This window comes from Epinephelus moara, chromosome 16, assembly GCF_006386435.1.
Source record: "Epinephelus moara isolate mb chromosome 16, YSFRI_EMoa_1.0, whole genome shotgun sequence".
Classification (NCBI taxonomy): Eukaryota; Metazoa; Chordata; class Actinopteri; order Perciformes; family Serranidae; genus Epinephelus; species Epinephelus moara.
In genome coordinates this window covers 42,968,859-42,984,257 of record NC_065521.1, presented here as the reverse complement: position 1 = coordinate 42,984,257, position 15,399 = coordinate 42,968,859, and the positions used below count along the sequence as shown (strand labels likewise).

The 15,399-nt window shown below is 41.9% G+C and overlaps 1 protein-coding gene across 3 annotated transcripts in view; it reads left to right on the top strand.

Moving 5' to 3' along the window:
* Positions 1–15,399, top strand: part of dnmt3bb.1 (DNA (cytosine-5-)-methyltransferase 3 beta, duplicate b.1) — a 33,761-nt gene extending 18,362 nt beyond the window's left edge. The window contains exons 3-22 of one of the 3 annotated variants that reach the window (XM_050065314.1): positions 81–231; positions 770–852; positions 954–1,091; positions 1,854–1,997; positions 3,937–4,095; positions 4,200–4,307; positions 5,905–6,046; positions 6,158–6,280; positions 6,460–6,504; positions 6,633–6,712; positions 7,384–7,496; positions 7,596–7,779; positions 8,282–8,366; positions 8,471–8,616; positions 10,543–10,633; positions 10,860–11,008; positions 11,290–11,375; positions 11,588–11,657; positions 11,746–11,864; positions 12,168–15,399. In XM_050065314.1, the coding sequence (XP_049921271.1) occupies positions 81–231; positions 770–852; positions 954–1,091; positions 1,854–1,997; positions 3,937–4,095; positions 4,200–4,307; positions 5,905–6,046; positions 6,158–6,280; positions 6,460–6,504; positions 6,633–6,712; positions 7,384–7,496; positions 7,596–7,779; positions 8,282–8,366; positions 8,471–8,616; positions 10,543–10,633; positions 10,860–11,008; positions 11,290–11,375; positions 11,588–11,657; positions 11,746–11,864; positions 12,168–12,309 (2,358 nt within the window). In that variant the 3' untranslated portion in view covers positions 12,310–15,399. Of the gene's footprint in view, positions 1–80; positions 232–766; positions 853–953; positions 1,092–1,853; positions 1,998–3,936; positions 4,096–4,199; positions 4,308–5,904; positions 6,047–6,157; positions 6,281–6,459; positions 6,505–6,632; positions 6,713–7,383; positions 7,497–7,595; positions 7,780–8,281; positions 8,367–8,470; positions 8,617–10,542; positions 10,634–10,859; positions 11,009–11,289; positions 11,376–11,587; positions 11,658–11,745; positions 11,865–12,167 lie in introns of all 3 variants that reach the window. The other 2 variants (XM_050065315.1, XM_050065313.1) reach the window with 2 other exon arrangements.

The window sequence follows — 15,399 nt, the reverse complement described above, 5'->3', positions numbered from 1 at the left end:
GCATGTTATATTGAGAGTATTTTAACTGCTTTATCTTTCAGTCACCGTCCCTAATGTTGTTTTTCTTCTTCTCTCCTCAGGCGCCGGTGAACGGAGACACGCCTCCAGCTGAGGGCCTGTCAGAGAACGACAGTGGAGTGGAGCTGACCAATGAGAACAGCCCTCTGACCGCTGCCGAACCGCCTTCTCCTTTCAGCCCCAAGCAGAACGGAGATGCCGCCTCACCTCAAGGTAACACACACACACACACACAAATGAAGTGTTCAGTGGTTTAGTATTTAGAAAGTGATGTATTTCTTATGTTGTCTCTGTAATGCAGCACATTGTATTTAAAATGCCCTAAAAATATGAGTCTAAAATTGCCAGAGTCTGTAAAACTTTATTTTACACGTCCTATAGTTGTCTCAAATTTCCATAAAGGAAACTTATATTAACTGTAGATTCACGGGACACTCAAGGGATTTGTGACTTTGCCAATTAGAAACTTTCAACCTTTTTCATCCTACGAAAACACCCTGTGTGTTTGAGCTCACTGACCTGCTGCAGTCTCCTGAAACTTGGGTATAAACTGGTTCCTTCAAGGCTGACATTCAGCACTTAAACCTCAAAGGCATTGTCACATTTTAAATCTAACATGGTGTATTACAGAAACAAAACAACAGAGACTGCACTGCTACATTCTGCCTGCACGTTATCCCTTGAAAATATTGAGTTTCATTTCGGCCATCTGTCGAACCATCTGTTGATCTCATCTGTCTCCTCTCAGAAGATAACCAGTGCACGAGAGGAAACAGGAAGAGAAACAGGAAGAAGTCAGAGGAGGAGGAAACTACCTGGGACTCCTACAGCGAGGTATGACCGCTGATACTAAATTTTGTGGAAATGTTTTGAGAAGTCTTCCTTGGGGGAACTGTGACATTAAATCCACTGAGTTTGTGTGTGTGTGTTTCCAGGACAAGACCTCAGGAGCGTCTCAGTTGAGTCTGAGACAGACGCCTCGACCCAGAACCATCTTCCAGGCCGGTCTGAACCCGCACGCGCACAACAAACCTCGCAGACAGAACCGCAAGCAGGAGCAAAGCATGTTACTGGTAAACACACACAAAGTTCAGTGCTATCGTGAGTGTACTGTATACCTCCTTCCCGTGCAACCAGGTGTGGTCATTAAAGTATAGCTCCGACTAAAGTTGCATTAAGACTCCTGTATAATCATCTTTACCCCAACATCGTGGTGTCTCCATAAACAGCCGGTAGGTAAGACGCAAGATGTCCACAACTACATATCGTTTGATATAACATATATCACACGCTTTCTAAACAGTAACGAGGGCATAACACAGCAATTGCTATTATTTACTGTGCCTGTTGTCTGGTGGCTGATCTTGTCCTCTGCTCCAAGGGTAAAGACCTCATTGTTTGGGATCACACTTTATTAAAATAAAAATTAAATGCAAAAAAAACCCTCACAATCTCTTTCCTGTCTCGCCATCCTTCTTTTCAATCCATAGATGAACTTGACTGACGTCCTGTTTAGACACAGATCAAGGACAGTGTTCAAATCAGGCACTTAAATTCTTTCAACCAGTCTTCGACAAAGCTGTAGAGATGTGTAGTGGAGATGACACATGTGTCTGACCGTGTGTGTGATGGAGATTCAATATGTTCATGTTTCCATAACAGCCTGTCCTCAGGTGAAGAGCACCTCTTAAAAGACACTTAAAAAACACACTTGAAGCAGGGTTAATGACAGCTGGGAAAAAAAAGTACCTCGCATGTCTTTCTCTGTCTTCTGGTCTCACACAAATATTCCTCTGAGTCTAATAAACGTCTCTGTGTCTCTCTTTCTCTGACAGTGTGCAGGTGGTCCTCGAGTAGCTGTGGTTGTGTCCGGCGGGGTCCCCGAAGCCCCTCGTCTAGAACTGATGGAACAAGACTCCAAAGATTCGGCCCAGAGCGTCAGCACCTCTTCCAGCTCTGAGGTCCAGCCAGAGTACAATGTAAGAAGTGTGAGAGAATAAGATAACAGGGATACAAACTAGACCTGCATCCACTCACAGGGGCAGATAGTTGACTTTTAAGATCTTCAAAGACAAAAAAGACATAAAAACAGGAAGTCGGAACATGTCTTAAAATGCACATAGTCCTCCAAGGAATGCTTCAGATGTTTCTCAACATGTGTTTAAGTCACTCCTAATGAATACTGCATTATTCTAACACAGTCCCTCAGAAGTAACAGTCACATGAGGCACTCAGACGAACCGGGGGTGAAAGTAGCCGAACGTTCTTGTAGATACTACTCAACCTTAATCTTGTGAAATTTAATGCACATTTCATCCAGTCGTCACCAAACGTGGTACTCAACATATTTGTTTTTTGCTTGGTTATATAGTCATCTTACAGTTGGCTGCCAAATTTAACTTTGAGGCAGCACTAAGTGCACAAAGCAATGATGAAGATCAAATTTAGCATTTCTAAATGTTTTCTATTATTAATGGAACGAATTTAAAGGATTGTGCAGCCTTGTAGGTTTGAGCACTTTCTTTCACGCTTCCAGGTTATTCAAATATACTATAAAAGGTTATAATTGAACTTCCAGAGATCAGAAATATACCTTGCAAGCTCTCTTGGAGAAGGGTTGAGGATGAGCAAAGGGAAAGGAAAAAGAGTAAGAGTGAGCCAGCTGTGTCGATGCAGGAGGGACAGCATATTTTAAAAAGGGGAAGTGGAGGTTTGGCAGTGACAGAAAGAGGAGGAGGGTAACTCCCTTCACAGACCACAGAGCCTCCTCCACCTGGCCTTGTGTTGGTGCAGGTGGCCACAAACACACACACACACACACACACACACACACACACACAGAGTCTGGCAGTGTTTGCTCTGTATCAATAGTTTCATTCAGGTCATGACGACCACCAGTCTGCACAGCCAGGCCTGTGTTTGTGTGTGTGTGTGTGTGTGTGTTTGTGGTGCAGGTCATACGGACCTCGATGTGCTCCTTCGACATTTCCCAGTGCACATGCTTTTTTTTGTGTGTGTGTATGTTGCTGTGTGTTTTCACTTGATCCAGGCTGAGGTCGGTGGAGCGTAGCATCCTTTAGAGGAGTCAGACTCCATTACAAAGCCTAATGGGTTTTCTCTCTTAAGACGGACTGAAGGATCACATAGCGCCGGCTCAACTGGGATTTGTTTGCAAGCATAGAAATCCCACCTGCTCATAAAACAGCACACCTAAAGTTCAAAATAAAGAAAAACGGGTCAATTATGGCATTACGAGGGACGTTTGATGTTTTTCTTTAAAGACTGGAGTGCAAAGCGAACAGCAGAGATAAAGGCAACACCTGAGCAAATAAGCGAATGACAGTGTGTTTCCAGACAGGTGGAGAGAGACACTAAGGTGGACGAACACCGATGCTTCAATGAAGTTGTAGTTGTCGAAAAAAGTTTAGATGTTTCTTCCAGAATTTCAAAACTTCCCCCTCTTTCTTAACTTTTATTTGTACTGTATCTTCATCCAAGACAAGATTTTTGGAAGTGGCAAACAAATATGTGCAGGGAGGTTTACAGCTTTTACTTACTACAGATATGTTTACAGATTTCTGTCAAACCAGCAATATAACTGACTTTTAGTTGCCTTAATTCTTCCTCTCCTCTGCTGCCCACTCATGCTCCTTTCATCAATGCAGCAAGATAAGAAGATTTTTCTGCCAAAGCGTCCTGGTTTCTCTCCTCTGTCCTCAGCAGCTGCAGTATCAGGGAAAGGAAGAGGTTTCCAAAAAACATCAAATCAATAATCTGACTGTCTGCCCTCATATTCTCTTCTCCATACCTCAAACCTTTCCTGTGTCTCAGAAACAAAATGTGTCATGAGACATTTTTTGCAAACTAGCACAAAGTACAAGACAGTGACATTTTCTCTCCTCTCCCTCCTCCACCAAGGACAACAAGGGCTTTGGCATCGGCGAGCTGGTGTGGGGGAAAATCAAGGGTTTTTCCTGGTGGCCAGGCATCGTGGTGACGTGGCGCGCCACCGGCAAACGGCAGGCAAGCCACGGCATGAGGTGGCTGCAGTGGTTTGGAGACGGCAAGTTCTCTGAGGTGAGGAAAAGAAGAAAAAAACAAACAGACTGTTTGAAGGCGGGAATTAAAATAACAGTTGTGAGTTTGTACTTTGTTTGATGCCACTTTTTTTTCCTCTCTAGGTTTCAGCTGACAAACTGGACTCCATCACCGCCTTCCCGAAGTTCTTCAGCCAGGCCTCCTACACCAAGCTGGCCTCGTACCGCAGGGCCATCTTCCAAGCACTGGAGGTGAGAGATGGGGTGGATTAGGTGGAACTTTTTGAAATGAAACAACAGCCGTTTTGTCTGGGATATAAACCACTTCATCTTCACTTTACCTTTCCTTTTATTTGCAGGGCAGAATTAGCCTGCCCTCCTCTTCCTCAGTGCAGGTGTCTCCAGTTACATTGAATATGTGTGTGTGTGTGTGTGTGTGTGTGTGTGTGTGTGTGTGTGTGCGTGTGTGTGTGTGTGTGTGTCTTTGTGTTCCTGCACCATTATCCAAATAAAATAAACACAGATGTGTGAAAGGGACTTCTCCACACTATCACTACCTGCACCTCATCCTGTCATTAAAATAAGAGAGGATGACAAGAGCAGAGAAAGAAGAAATGTCAGATTATAAAGCAGACGGACAGCAAGATGCAGCTGGAGACAGGCAGAAAATATGCGATTGCACCTGAGATAATCTATGTGAAAAATCTTTACGGTCTTTTAATTGCATGTGTCGTGGCCAAAAAGTTGCACTTGAACAAGCCGCAAAAACTATAGCTAACAGCCAACCAGCACGTACGTTCTGCACCTGCATGAGAAGAAATAAAATGCCTACATACCAGCAGACAGAGATAGTCTGTCTTCATCACTCAAAAAAAGGAACCTGGAAGATCGACAGGACAGATTCAAGATGCTAGTTCGCCAGTCAGCACATCAACAACACAACCCAGTGTTAAAAAAACAAAGAATATTTAAAGGTACATTCCATTTGAAAGTAGGAGGATCCTCACCAGCACGACCTCAAAATCCAATATGGCTGCTTCGCACATCACCAGCAGTGAAAGCTGCAGTAATATGCTGTTTATAAGCACTTCTGTCTTATTTGTGTCTCATTCAAAGAGTCGTACACACAGTCCTGTCCAACATCTGTTGATGTTGTGACGGTGTTGTATGTGCAAAATACTTACGAAAATGCACTTAATTTTCTTTAAGTTATTTTTATTTGTGTTAACCTTCCGAAAGGATGCACAAGAAGTTGATTTTTGACCTTGGATAAACAGTCCGTCTTTGTTTCCTTCGTCTCCCTCTGACTCCTCTCCATCTTTCATTCTCGTCTGTGTTTGTTTTATGGAGTTGCTCTCTTTCTGTCTTCTTAATGACGTGTAGCTGACAGATGTGCTCTTCTGTCAGTGGTGTGACTGCAGGCCTCTTCATGCTGCTGCTGTCTCACCCTCTCTTCTTGTAGCCTCTGTGTTTCGTCTGCCTCGTTCGCCTCGTCTGCATCCCTCTGACGCGTCACAGCCCTCGACTGTCACTCAAAGCGTCTTATTAAGATTAAGAACCTGCTGTACTTTCTGACCTTCTCCGTCTGCCTGTCAGTGTCTCGCCTCTGTACTTCGAGGATTAGAAAACGAGGAGGAATGTTCAAGAGTTTAAGAACTTTGTTCGATTAGTTTTTGTTTTATATTTTCTCTGATGGTCACAAAACCTGTCAGGATGATGCACTGCAATGATAATTTAATAATGTAATATATGATAAAATAACACTTCTGCTACATACTTTTGATACTTTTTGAATGCCTTACTTTTGTTTCATCTAAAACTGCCTTCATGTCACATCTCTCGTTCACAGATGGCCAGTATCCGGGCGGAGAAGAAGTTTCCTCCCTGCGAGTCGGACAATCCCGACGACCAGGTCAAACCCATGCTGGACTGGGCCAACGGTGGTTTCCTGCCCAAAGGAGAGGAGGGACTCAAACCCACACACACGGCCGGTGAGCAAGACAGCAGAACAAAACCAGTCGAATACTGTTCATCAAAAAACACTGCGTCCAAATTTGCCATTCAGCAAGGAGTTAAATTTGTGTGTCTTTGTCCCCCTGCAGACAGTAACCCTCTGGACCATCAGGTCCTCGACGTTTCCCTGCCAGAGTATTTCCCCAGCGCGAAGCGGCCCAGAGTCAGCCTCTGTAAGAGCAAGGCCGCCCCCGAGGAGTCCTACAGCAGAGGTAGAGGTCAAAGGTCTAATTCACTGTTAGAGGTGTAAATCACTAGTTTCACCATGATACAACTTTATATTCATTCTTTAGACAACGATATGATATCATACCTAGTTTAGGAAAAAGTGTAGCTGATGAAAATGTTTGTCTTTTCATGCTTTGTAACGTTGTCCTTTGTTTCCTCTCAGAACAAATGGTGAATGAAGTTCTGAAGAATAAAAGAAGTATAGAAGGTAAAAACACGTTGACACTGTTTCCGTGTGACTGATGGGAATTAATTGTGCAATATTAACAGCTTCATTTCATTTTTACTTTACGACTGTTGATTGATGTGTGTTTGTTTCTGTGTGTGTCTTGGCAGAGTTCTGTCTCTCTTGTGGAAAGATGAGAGTCGCAACCTTCCACCCGCTGTTTGAAGGAGGCCTGTGCCAAACATGCAAGGTATGGCAGCAAACTATTAATTGTTTTACAGAATCAGCAGCTCATCTCATTCAATTATTAGGTGTGATGTTTATATGAGTTCCTGAAGGTGGCGCTTTGTGCTCAGCTGTGTTGGTCATATTCGTGATGCATTCAGGGGTCTTGGTAAAGGTGATAATGACTTGAATTAAGTGCTCCAGTTTCAGAGAATGGCACTCATGTTTTACACAGTTCAGTTTAAGACATATCTTATCCCAAACGTTATGTGTTTAGAGGAGCAAGAAAAAAGCAACTTTGTTGAAAAGGAAAAAGGGGAAAAGGGCTGAGTCACTGTGAGAGGCAGCAGTAAAACTGGTACGTGACAGATTGGTTAACCACATGATGACCAGGAAAACTGACCAGAGTATCAGTAAAAGCTGGATGACTGAACTTTGACCACAGTTCCCGTCGGCAAAGAAAAGAAGCGGGGGAAATTATAGTCATTGTGAGTCATGCCGAGTTTCCTGGAACTTTACATTAGATCACATCCTTGCTCTTCACTGCACCAGAAATTTTAAATCGGTAAAATGTTCACCTTTCTGTTAAATCAGACTGTGTTAGAGGGTTTCACTAAAGCTTGATGTGTGAAGTATAACCAACAAGTTTTTTTTGTGTGTGTGTGTGTGTGTGTGTGTGTGTGTGTGTGTGTTCAGGATGTGTACCTGGAGATGTCCTACATGTATGATGATGACGGTTACCAGTCCTACTGCACTGTTTGCTGCGGAGGTCGAGAGGTTCTGCTCTGCGGCAACGCCAACTGCTGCAGGTGCGACACAAACACACAGAGCAGATACAGCACATTAACTACTTCCTGCTCCGTCGATGTGTTGATATGACCGTTAACCATCTCCTCTCCACCCTGCAGGTGTTTCTGCGTCGACTGTCTGGACATCCTGGTTGATCCTGGTGCATCTAACAACGCTCGCTATCTGGACCCGTGGCGATGCTACATGTGCCAGCCGCTGCTGCAGTACGGCGTCCTGAAGCGACGGCACGACTGGAGCCTCAAGCTGCAGGCGTTCTTCGCCAATGACAACGGACAGGAGTTTGTGAGTCACTCTGAATGCTTTTATTTTAGAGATGTTTTTTGTAGGCCAAAGAACTATTCTAATAATCTAGAAAATAATTAACCGATCAAGTGACGATGAAAATAATCATTATTTGCAGCCCTGGTCAGATAAAACAGCACTGCAGTGTTGTTTGTTGAGGGCAGACATAATGGTTGGATGATACATCTAAGGCAGAAACTTGGATTGCATCATATTGTAATGTTCCAGTTAAAATCAGCAGAGCTGGTCATCGGTCTTCCAGTAATAATAAGAAAATGTGATCAGAAAATGTGCCAACAGATTTTTCATTGGTGAGGGATTTTTTAGCTCTTAAAACGCCATCATCCATCTGAATAAAAAATGAAACTTATGATAAGGGTTTCTTCTGAACCTTCACTATCGACCAGCAGACCCACGAGCTGCGGAGATAAGAACAAGCGTCCAAGAGATGCCTGAAATATTTGTCCTAATTCCTCTGCAACGTCCTTTGTTTATCTTCCAGGAGAAACCAAAGATTTACCCAGCAGTCCCTGCAGAGCAGAGACGACCAATCAGAGTCCTCTCCCTGTTTGACGGCATCGCGACTGGTGAGTGTGTGAATAATGAGAAAAATAATACTAATGTTATTGAGCTGATTTATTGATTCATTCATTTTAAATGCATCTTACAAACGGTGTGTCTGTGTCTCCAGGTTACCTGGTTCTAAGGGACCTGGGTTTTAAGGTGGACCAGTACGTGGCGTCAGAGGTGTGTGAGGACTCCATCTCAGTGGGTGTTGTCAGACATGAAGGAAAGATCCAGTACGTCCATGATGTCAGGAACATCACAAAGAAAAATGTAAGTACAAATATTGTTGTTTCACTCGTCTAATATTTATATTATAACGTACCTTTCCTGTCCTTTTTACATTTCCAGTACTTCCAAGACAAGTATTGAGTGTCTGAATACAAACACAAAATGGAGGAATCAAAGTAAACCTGGGTTTTACTTTGTGGAAACTTGGTTTCAGCAACTTTTGTCCATACTTAACACATCAAAAACACTTTCAGTGACTATTTTAATTGTCGTTAAACGTGCAGTCCCACCTCTTACAGTAAGAGTAATTACACAAACACTGTCGACACGTGCTGGTGAGGCATGCCTGCAGGTGAGCTTACCACATCTCCACCTCCACACTCTCTTCCCGCACAAGTAAGGGCAGAGAGGAAAGACAAGGCCAGATCATGTCAAGGACTTGATTGAGCAGTTCTCGAGAAAGCTGCAAGCAGCAATTGGCACACTCTTCTAACAGGCAAATTTTGAACAGGCACTGCACAGGTAATCTACAACAGCTAGCCGTCTTTTTTTGCTTTAAACCTGCGTGTGAACACCGAGACTCTTATTATCTGGAGCATCCACTCTGGAAACTTTTCTGGGATGCTTTTAAGGTTTTTCTGCCATAGCTTCCGCCGTACTCTTAGCTGCTGCTAAATCACTATGGTCTCTCTCCCCTTCCTGCCCTTTAACTCTGGCTGGTTAACGTAAAACACAACTTCCAGTACTGACAAGTACATGTACAGAGTTCAGACTGTGTCTGATTGCATGTGTGGAGCTTTGATTGTCTTAAACTTTGTCACCTTGGAGAAATGCTCTTCTTTAGTTTCAGGTTTGTGTTGTGCAAACATTTATCCTTTATGTGTCTACCTGCACACGACATTTATAGCTATGTGTGTAGTTTTTGAAGAAAAAGCTTAATTTGTTTTTCTTTTTTGCTCTGATTTGTACATCAGTTTGATAAATGAGGGCCGCTGTGATGACGTTACTCCCCCCCAAAAAAAGGGTTTTTTACATATGCGTTCACAAACAGTAGTCACGCTAAGCTCGGCTAGCCACTTCCTGACTCCATATGAGCTCCATATTTAACAGACATGAAAGTGGCATCAGTCTAACTCTCAGAAAGAAAGTGAATAAGTGTGTTATAACATAGTACACACACATACACACACCAAACAGGCTGGCAGCTGCAGTAACTTGGTTCAGTTCAGAGGACAAAGAGCAGTTTCAACCTCTGTAAATCCCCTCAGAAACCCATTCACTTGTTAGTCACACTGACCGAGTGTGTAAATGTGTGTGTGTGTGTGTGTGTGTGTGTTCAACTCCTTAATTCCTATTTCTTCCTTTCTGTCTGTCTTACTTTATTTCTTTCTTTCTCTTTCTTCATCTCTTTCATTCCTCTTTTCCCTCATTGTCCTCCTGTAAAAGGGTCTTGTGTTTGGGGAAGGAGGTGTGTGTGTGTGTGTGTGTGTGTGCGTGCGTGTGTGTGTGTGTGTGTGTGTGTGTGTGTGTGCGTGCGTGCGTGCGTGCGTGCGTGCGTGCGTGCGTGCGTGCGTGCGTGCGTGTGTGTGGTAAGAGAGGACAAAGACTGGGTAGATGTTAGAGTTTAGATGGTGGGTTAAATTAGCAGTCGTGTTCGTGTTTCTGGATTTGTAGCTGAGTCAATATAATTGATTTGTCAATCAAAAATACATTAATTATCAACTTTTTTTTGATTGTCAACTAATCGTGTTGGTCAGTTTTTAAGTTAAAATACCCAAAAATCACTAGTATAGATATTAGTAGTTTAATTAAAGGTATAAATCTCACAGTTTTGTCAGTTAATTTGCAGAAGAAACATGAAAAATAAGGAAGTCTACACTTGTGTTTCAGTGTCACTTTGTTGTTTTATTCATGCAGTAGCTGTCACTCCCTCAGTCTAACACTTGGTGGTGCTGTTGTCTCTCTCAGCTCCAGGAGTGGGGCCCTTTTGACCTGGTGATCGGAGGGAGTCCCTGCAACGACCTGTCAATCGTTAATCCAGCCAGGAAAGGGCTCTATGGTAGGTACCTGCCAGAGGACGTCATGTCAGAGACCCAGACTACCAAACTATTTACAGCGAATGGCTGTGGTAGTTTATTTTACTGTAACCAGAGTCACCACTGGGAGGTTGTCATATTAGTAAACTCCATTAGGGAGAAGGTCAGTCTGTACAGAAGCACTGAAGCAGGTTGGCGGATGTGTTCTTGTTTTGTTTTGTTTTTTCTAACATTGTTTTCTTGCTTCAGAAGGCACAGGGAGGCTGTTCTTTGAGTTTTACCGCCTGCTGAGCGAGGCCAAGCCCAAAGAAGGAGAGGACCGGCCGTTCTTCTGGATGTTTGAGAACGTGGTCGCCATGGGCGTCAACGACAAGAGGGACATCTCACGATTCCTGGAGGTGAGTTACGTGGACTGTAGAGGGTAAACAGCTGCAAATATCAAAAACATGAACCAGGGACATCCATGTAGGGAAGATAATTCTTTAATTATTTTACATCTACCAGAAGACATTGTGCAAGACATCAGTCTGAAGCATAATTTTTGGCTTAACCTCCTAGTTACACACTGTAAGCCCAAATTTCTGCAACGGTATTTGTTTCCTGTGAGAAACAGAGAGAAAGAATTACAGTATAGTAACCATGAACTTATGAGTAAAGAGTGTCTTTGTTGTGTTTGCAGTGTAACCCTGTGATGATCGACGCTATCGAGGTCTCTGCTGCTCACCGTGCACGATACTTCTGGGGAAACCTGCCCGGCATGAACAGGTAGGAAAAAACAACTCATCATCATCTCAGAAACACTTTTGAATCCTGTCTTCTTCACACATAACTTGTGACTTTTCAGTGTCGGTCAGCATGCTACATCGTAGTATCTGAGGCTAAATATTTTACTGTAATCCACATATATTGAATGTAAGTTTTGCATTTGACAGCAGATATATACAGTATGTAAATGTGATGACTCCTCTCTGTTCCAGGCCTCTGTGTGCCTCTGGGATGGACAAACTGGAGCTGCAGGACTGTCTGGATCATGGCAGAGTTGCAAAGGTTTGATATATCTACAGAATACAGTCCTTTATTTGCAAAATGGCTTCTTGGTTGCACTTGTTTGACCTTTGTGTTTGTTGTTTTGTAGTTTGGGAAGGTGCGCACCATCACTACCCGCTCCAACTCCATCAAACAAGGGAAGGATCAGCACTTTCCTGTCCTGATGAACGGGAAGGAGGACATACTGTGGTGCACTGAGCTGGAGAGGTGAGCAGGAAACACACACTGTTAAATAAAGAACCTTAAAATGACAAAAGATTAAATATTAGGGATGCACAGATTTATCGGCTGTACATAGGTATCAGTTGATATTTGCCTTGTTGACAGTCGTTAGCCTATCAGCAAATAAAATGACAGTATTACATGAATTTTGGGCTGCTAAAAAGCTCAAAGGCAACGGCATTTTGGTGACAACAGAAGGCGTGTTAGTGACTGATGTTGGTGTCATACCACTTCAGCACTGTTGTGACTCTGATTGTAATAGTGGTTGTGTATTTTCTCACCCTGCAGGATCTTCGGCTTCCCTGTCCACTACACTGACGTGTCCAACATGGGTCGCGGTGCAAGGCAGAAACTCCTGGGCCGGTCCTGGAGCGTCCCCGTCATCAGGCATCTGTTCGCACCACTGAAAGACTACTTCGCCTGTGAATAGACGCCACCCATCACCAAGAAAACAGACGCAACTATGATTAAACACCAGCTTTTCAACTGTGATGCCGGCTCCGACAAACATCAGCCGCCAGCCAGATATCGTAAGAGCTTGAAGATGTCTCCACTCTGGCCGGCAGCTCCACCAAAACATCACTGAAGCTGGGAAATAGTGAAAGTAGCTGTTAGTTTGTGTCCAGCTCTTTTTGGATCCTGGAGTTAATGCACTGCAGCCTTAAACACACATAACACACACTAATGCAGAGATACATAAATGCAGCATAGGCTGTGGTTTATCACTACCCCGTATTGTCAGACAGAGAGGGCGGACAGTAGAGTGCTCCTGCTCTCTGAAGGTTCAGCAGAGTTTAAAGGGAAAAGACGACGACACACTGACTCTTCTGCTGTGTTCAGTAACATCAGGCCTGTACAGTGATTTTAACAGGATTTCCTTTTTGTTTTAAATGCCATTAAAAGGCATTTTTTTAATTTGACAACACTTAGTAGTTGTAGAAAAATAGAGAACAACATGGCACCGACGATACAGCTGTCTAAGTGGCTCTGTATCAAACCTTTTTTTTTTACTTTTTAGGAAGTGTAAAACATGTCAGAGGTCGCTCATCCCTTCATTTAGCAGATGATTAAAATATGTGACAACAGGCTGTTTGTACAGGCTGTTAAAATAAACAAAAACACTTGAACCAAAGTCATTAGACGGACAGTTTTTGGGCTTCCTGCTGTTCCACTAGCCTCAGGCCTGAATGTATTTTCTCATAGCAGGGTTGGTCTGTCTAAAAAAGCCAAAACATGATATCAGGATTTTCTGCCTAAATTCTCAGATTATAAATATCCACAACTGTTTTGGAGAATAAATGATTAAGCTGGATCAAACAATTAATTTAACAGCACTCCTTGTGCGAGCTGTAGTTGTACAACGCTTACAAAATAATCTTTTGTCTTTGTCAAAATGACGAGTTTAAATGTTCCCAGATTGTAGAGGTGCACATCCTGACGTACAGCTCTACTAACTGGGAACTCTACTAAATGATTAACCTGGATAAAACAACAAATTTGCCAGCATTTAATACCCTCCTTTTCGGAGCGGTAATATAATCTTTTATCTTCGTTAAATGACCCTGACTTTGTTAAAAGTTCCCAGATATTAGAGGTGTAAGCGCTCTGCAGGAAAATACATTCAGCAATGGAGGCTAGTGCACCACAAGCAAACCTGGAGATGAAGCAGGATTTTTTGTCTTTAGATGAGTTCATGTTCTTTTTTTGTTGTTGATGTAAAAAGAAAGAGAGAAGAAAATATTACTTTTTGTCATTTGCTCTGAGATGAGTTCATACGAGCAAACTAGCTTCCTTAAAAAAAAAAGAAAAAACCTTTTATTAAAGATTTTATAAAAACTTTTTTGTATAGATAGTGTGACACGTTGAGTTACAATTTCACCACGACATCTCCCTGATAGCTACATACTGTACAATACTTGAAACAAGCCAATGCAAAAACAGAATTTTAGATAACTGTTTTGTCTTTTTGACCATTCCAGACAGCTAAGAGTTAACGAGTGATGGCATTTATCCTACTGTAGATGTTTAGATTTTTATCTTAAAGACAGCATTGTTTTAGTTCACTGTAATGACTGGATGGCAGGAAACACTGGTGAACACACAGTATCTTATGTTATCTTACCACTGACTACTTTTGGTTCAAAGGAGTTTTTCCAATTTCCAAAAAGTGAAAATCATCTCTGATGCTGGTCGATACTGTGTGGTGCACATTTTACACATTTTGGTATACAGTATGTACAAATAATTCTACATCATGTGAGAAAACAGGAGTCTGAATGTGTAGGATGTGGTGCACATTCCTGCCCAGAGGGATTTCCTGTTTTCCTGCAAGACTTCTGCAGCAATGTAGATTTTTAAAACCCTTAATAATGATAAACATTTTTGGTTTTGCCTGCAATCGCATGTCATACTGTATGCTTATGCTTACCAGACAGGGGATTTACTGAACAGGTTATTTTGGTACTGATTCCCTTCATGTGACCAAACACAAATCTTGGTGCTGTCCTTCTTAATAACCTTTTTCTACTTGTTTTGATAACTGGAGGATTTTAAATGCTGTTGGCTGTCACCAAATCATACCTAAATGGGCATTACCTCAGACAAAGGGGCAACTGTACATCACTCCTCCTGTAGGATCTCTGTTCTGTGAATATATACTGTAGCTTTATGCTCCTATATGCCCTGTGTGTATATATATAGCTTGTTTTTTTATCACTGGAACTTTTTTTACACCATGTTCTGCGTACTGTATCGAAAGAAAGGTTTACAAGTGTTTAAACTCTCTTGTTTGACCAGGAACTACATTATTTTTTGAAACACAAATGCACAAGCCTCCTCAAAGAACATCTTTCTTACATGTTAAAATGACCAGTTCATTTAGAAATATATTGACTCCTTTGTGGTGCTCAAAAGGCCCCTTAAAGGGCCACCGGGAGCCTCTTTCAGTTTTCAAGTCTGATTCTAAAGTCCCTTAAAAACCAAAAAAGTAATTGTTTACATGCTTCATTAATACTGCTGAGCTTGTTGAATGTTTTGCTTGAAAACAGTATACAAAAAAATAGTTTTTCTTTTTTAACTGCTCTTTTAAGACTTTTTATATTGAGAACAAATACAGTATATATTAACAGTATAAAGCTTTCTTTAAATTTTTAATGTTATAGCAAGATATAGAGCATATTAATCAATAGTTTTTAATACCTTGTTATTTAGATGTAAACCATTTGAGTGTAATTGTAGGCTTGAGTGTGAATATCTGAGAACAGTTTCTTCTGTTATAACCTTTTAGTGCTTTATCTTTTATCAGAATCACATTCGATGATTTTTTTTTTGTTTCGCTTTTTTGCCTTTTTATGAATCTAAAGTGCAAAAGCATTTCAAAAGAACAGATTCTGTGCTATTTTTATACTTCATTTGAATAGTGGAAAAGTGTTGATGTATTTTTTTATGTTTGTGTACTTCTTATAGCAACCTATATATAATTTTTACTCAATAAAAGGCAGCTTGGCTGCTAAAAACCTGA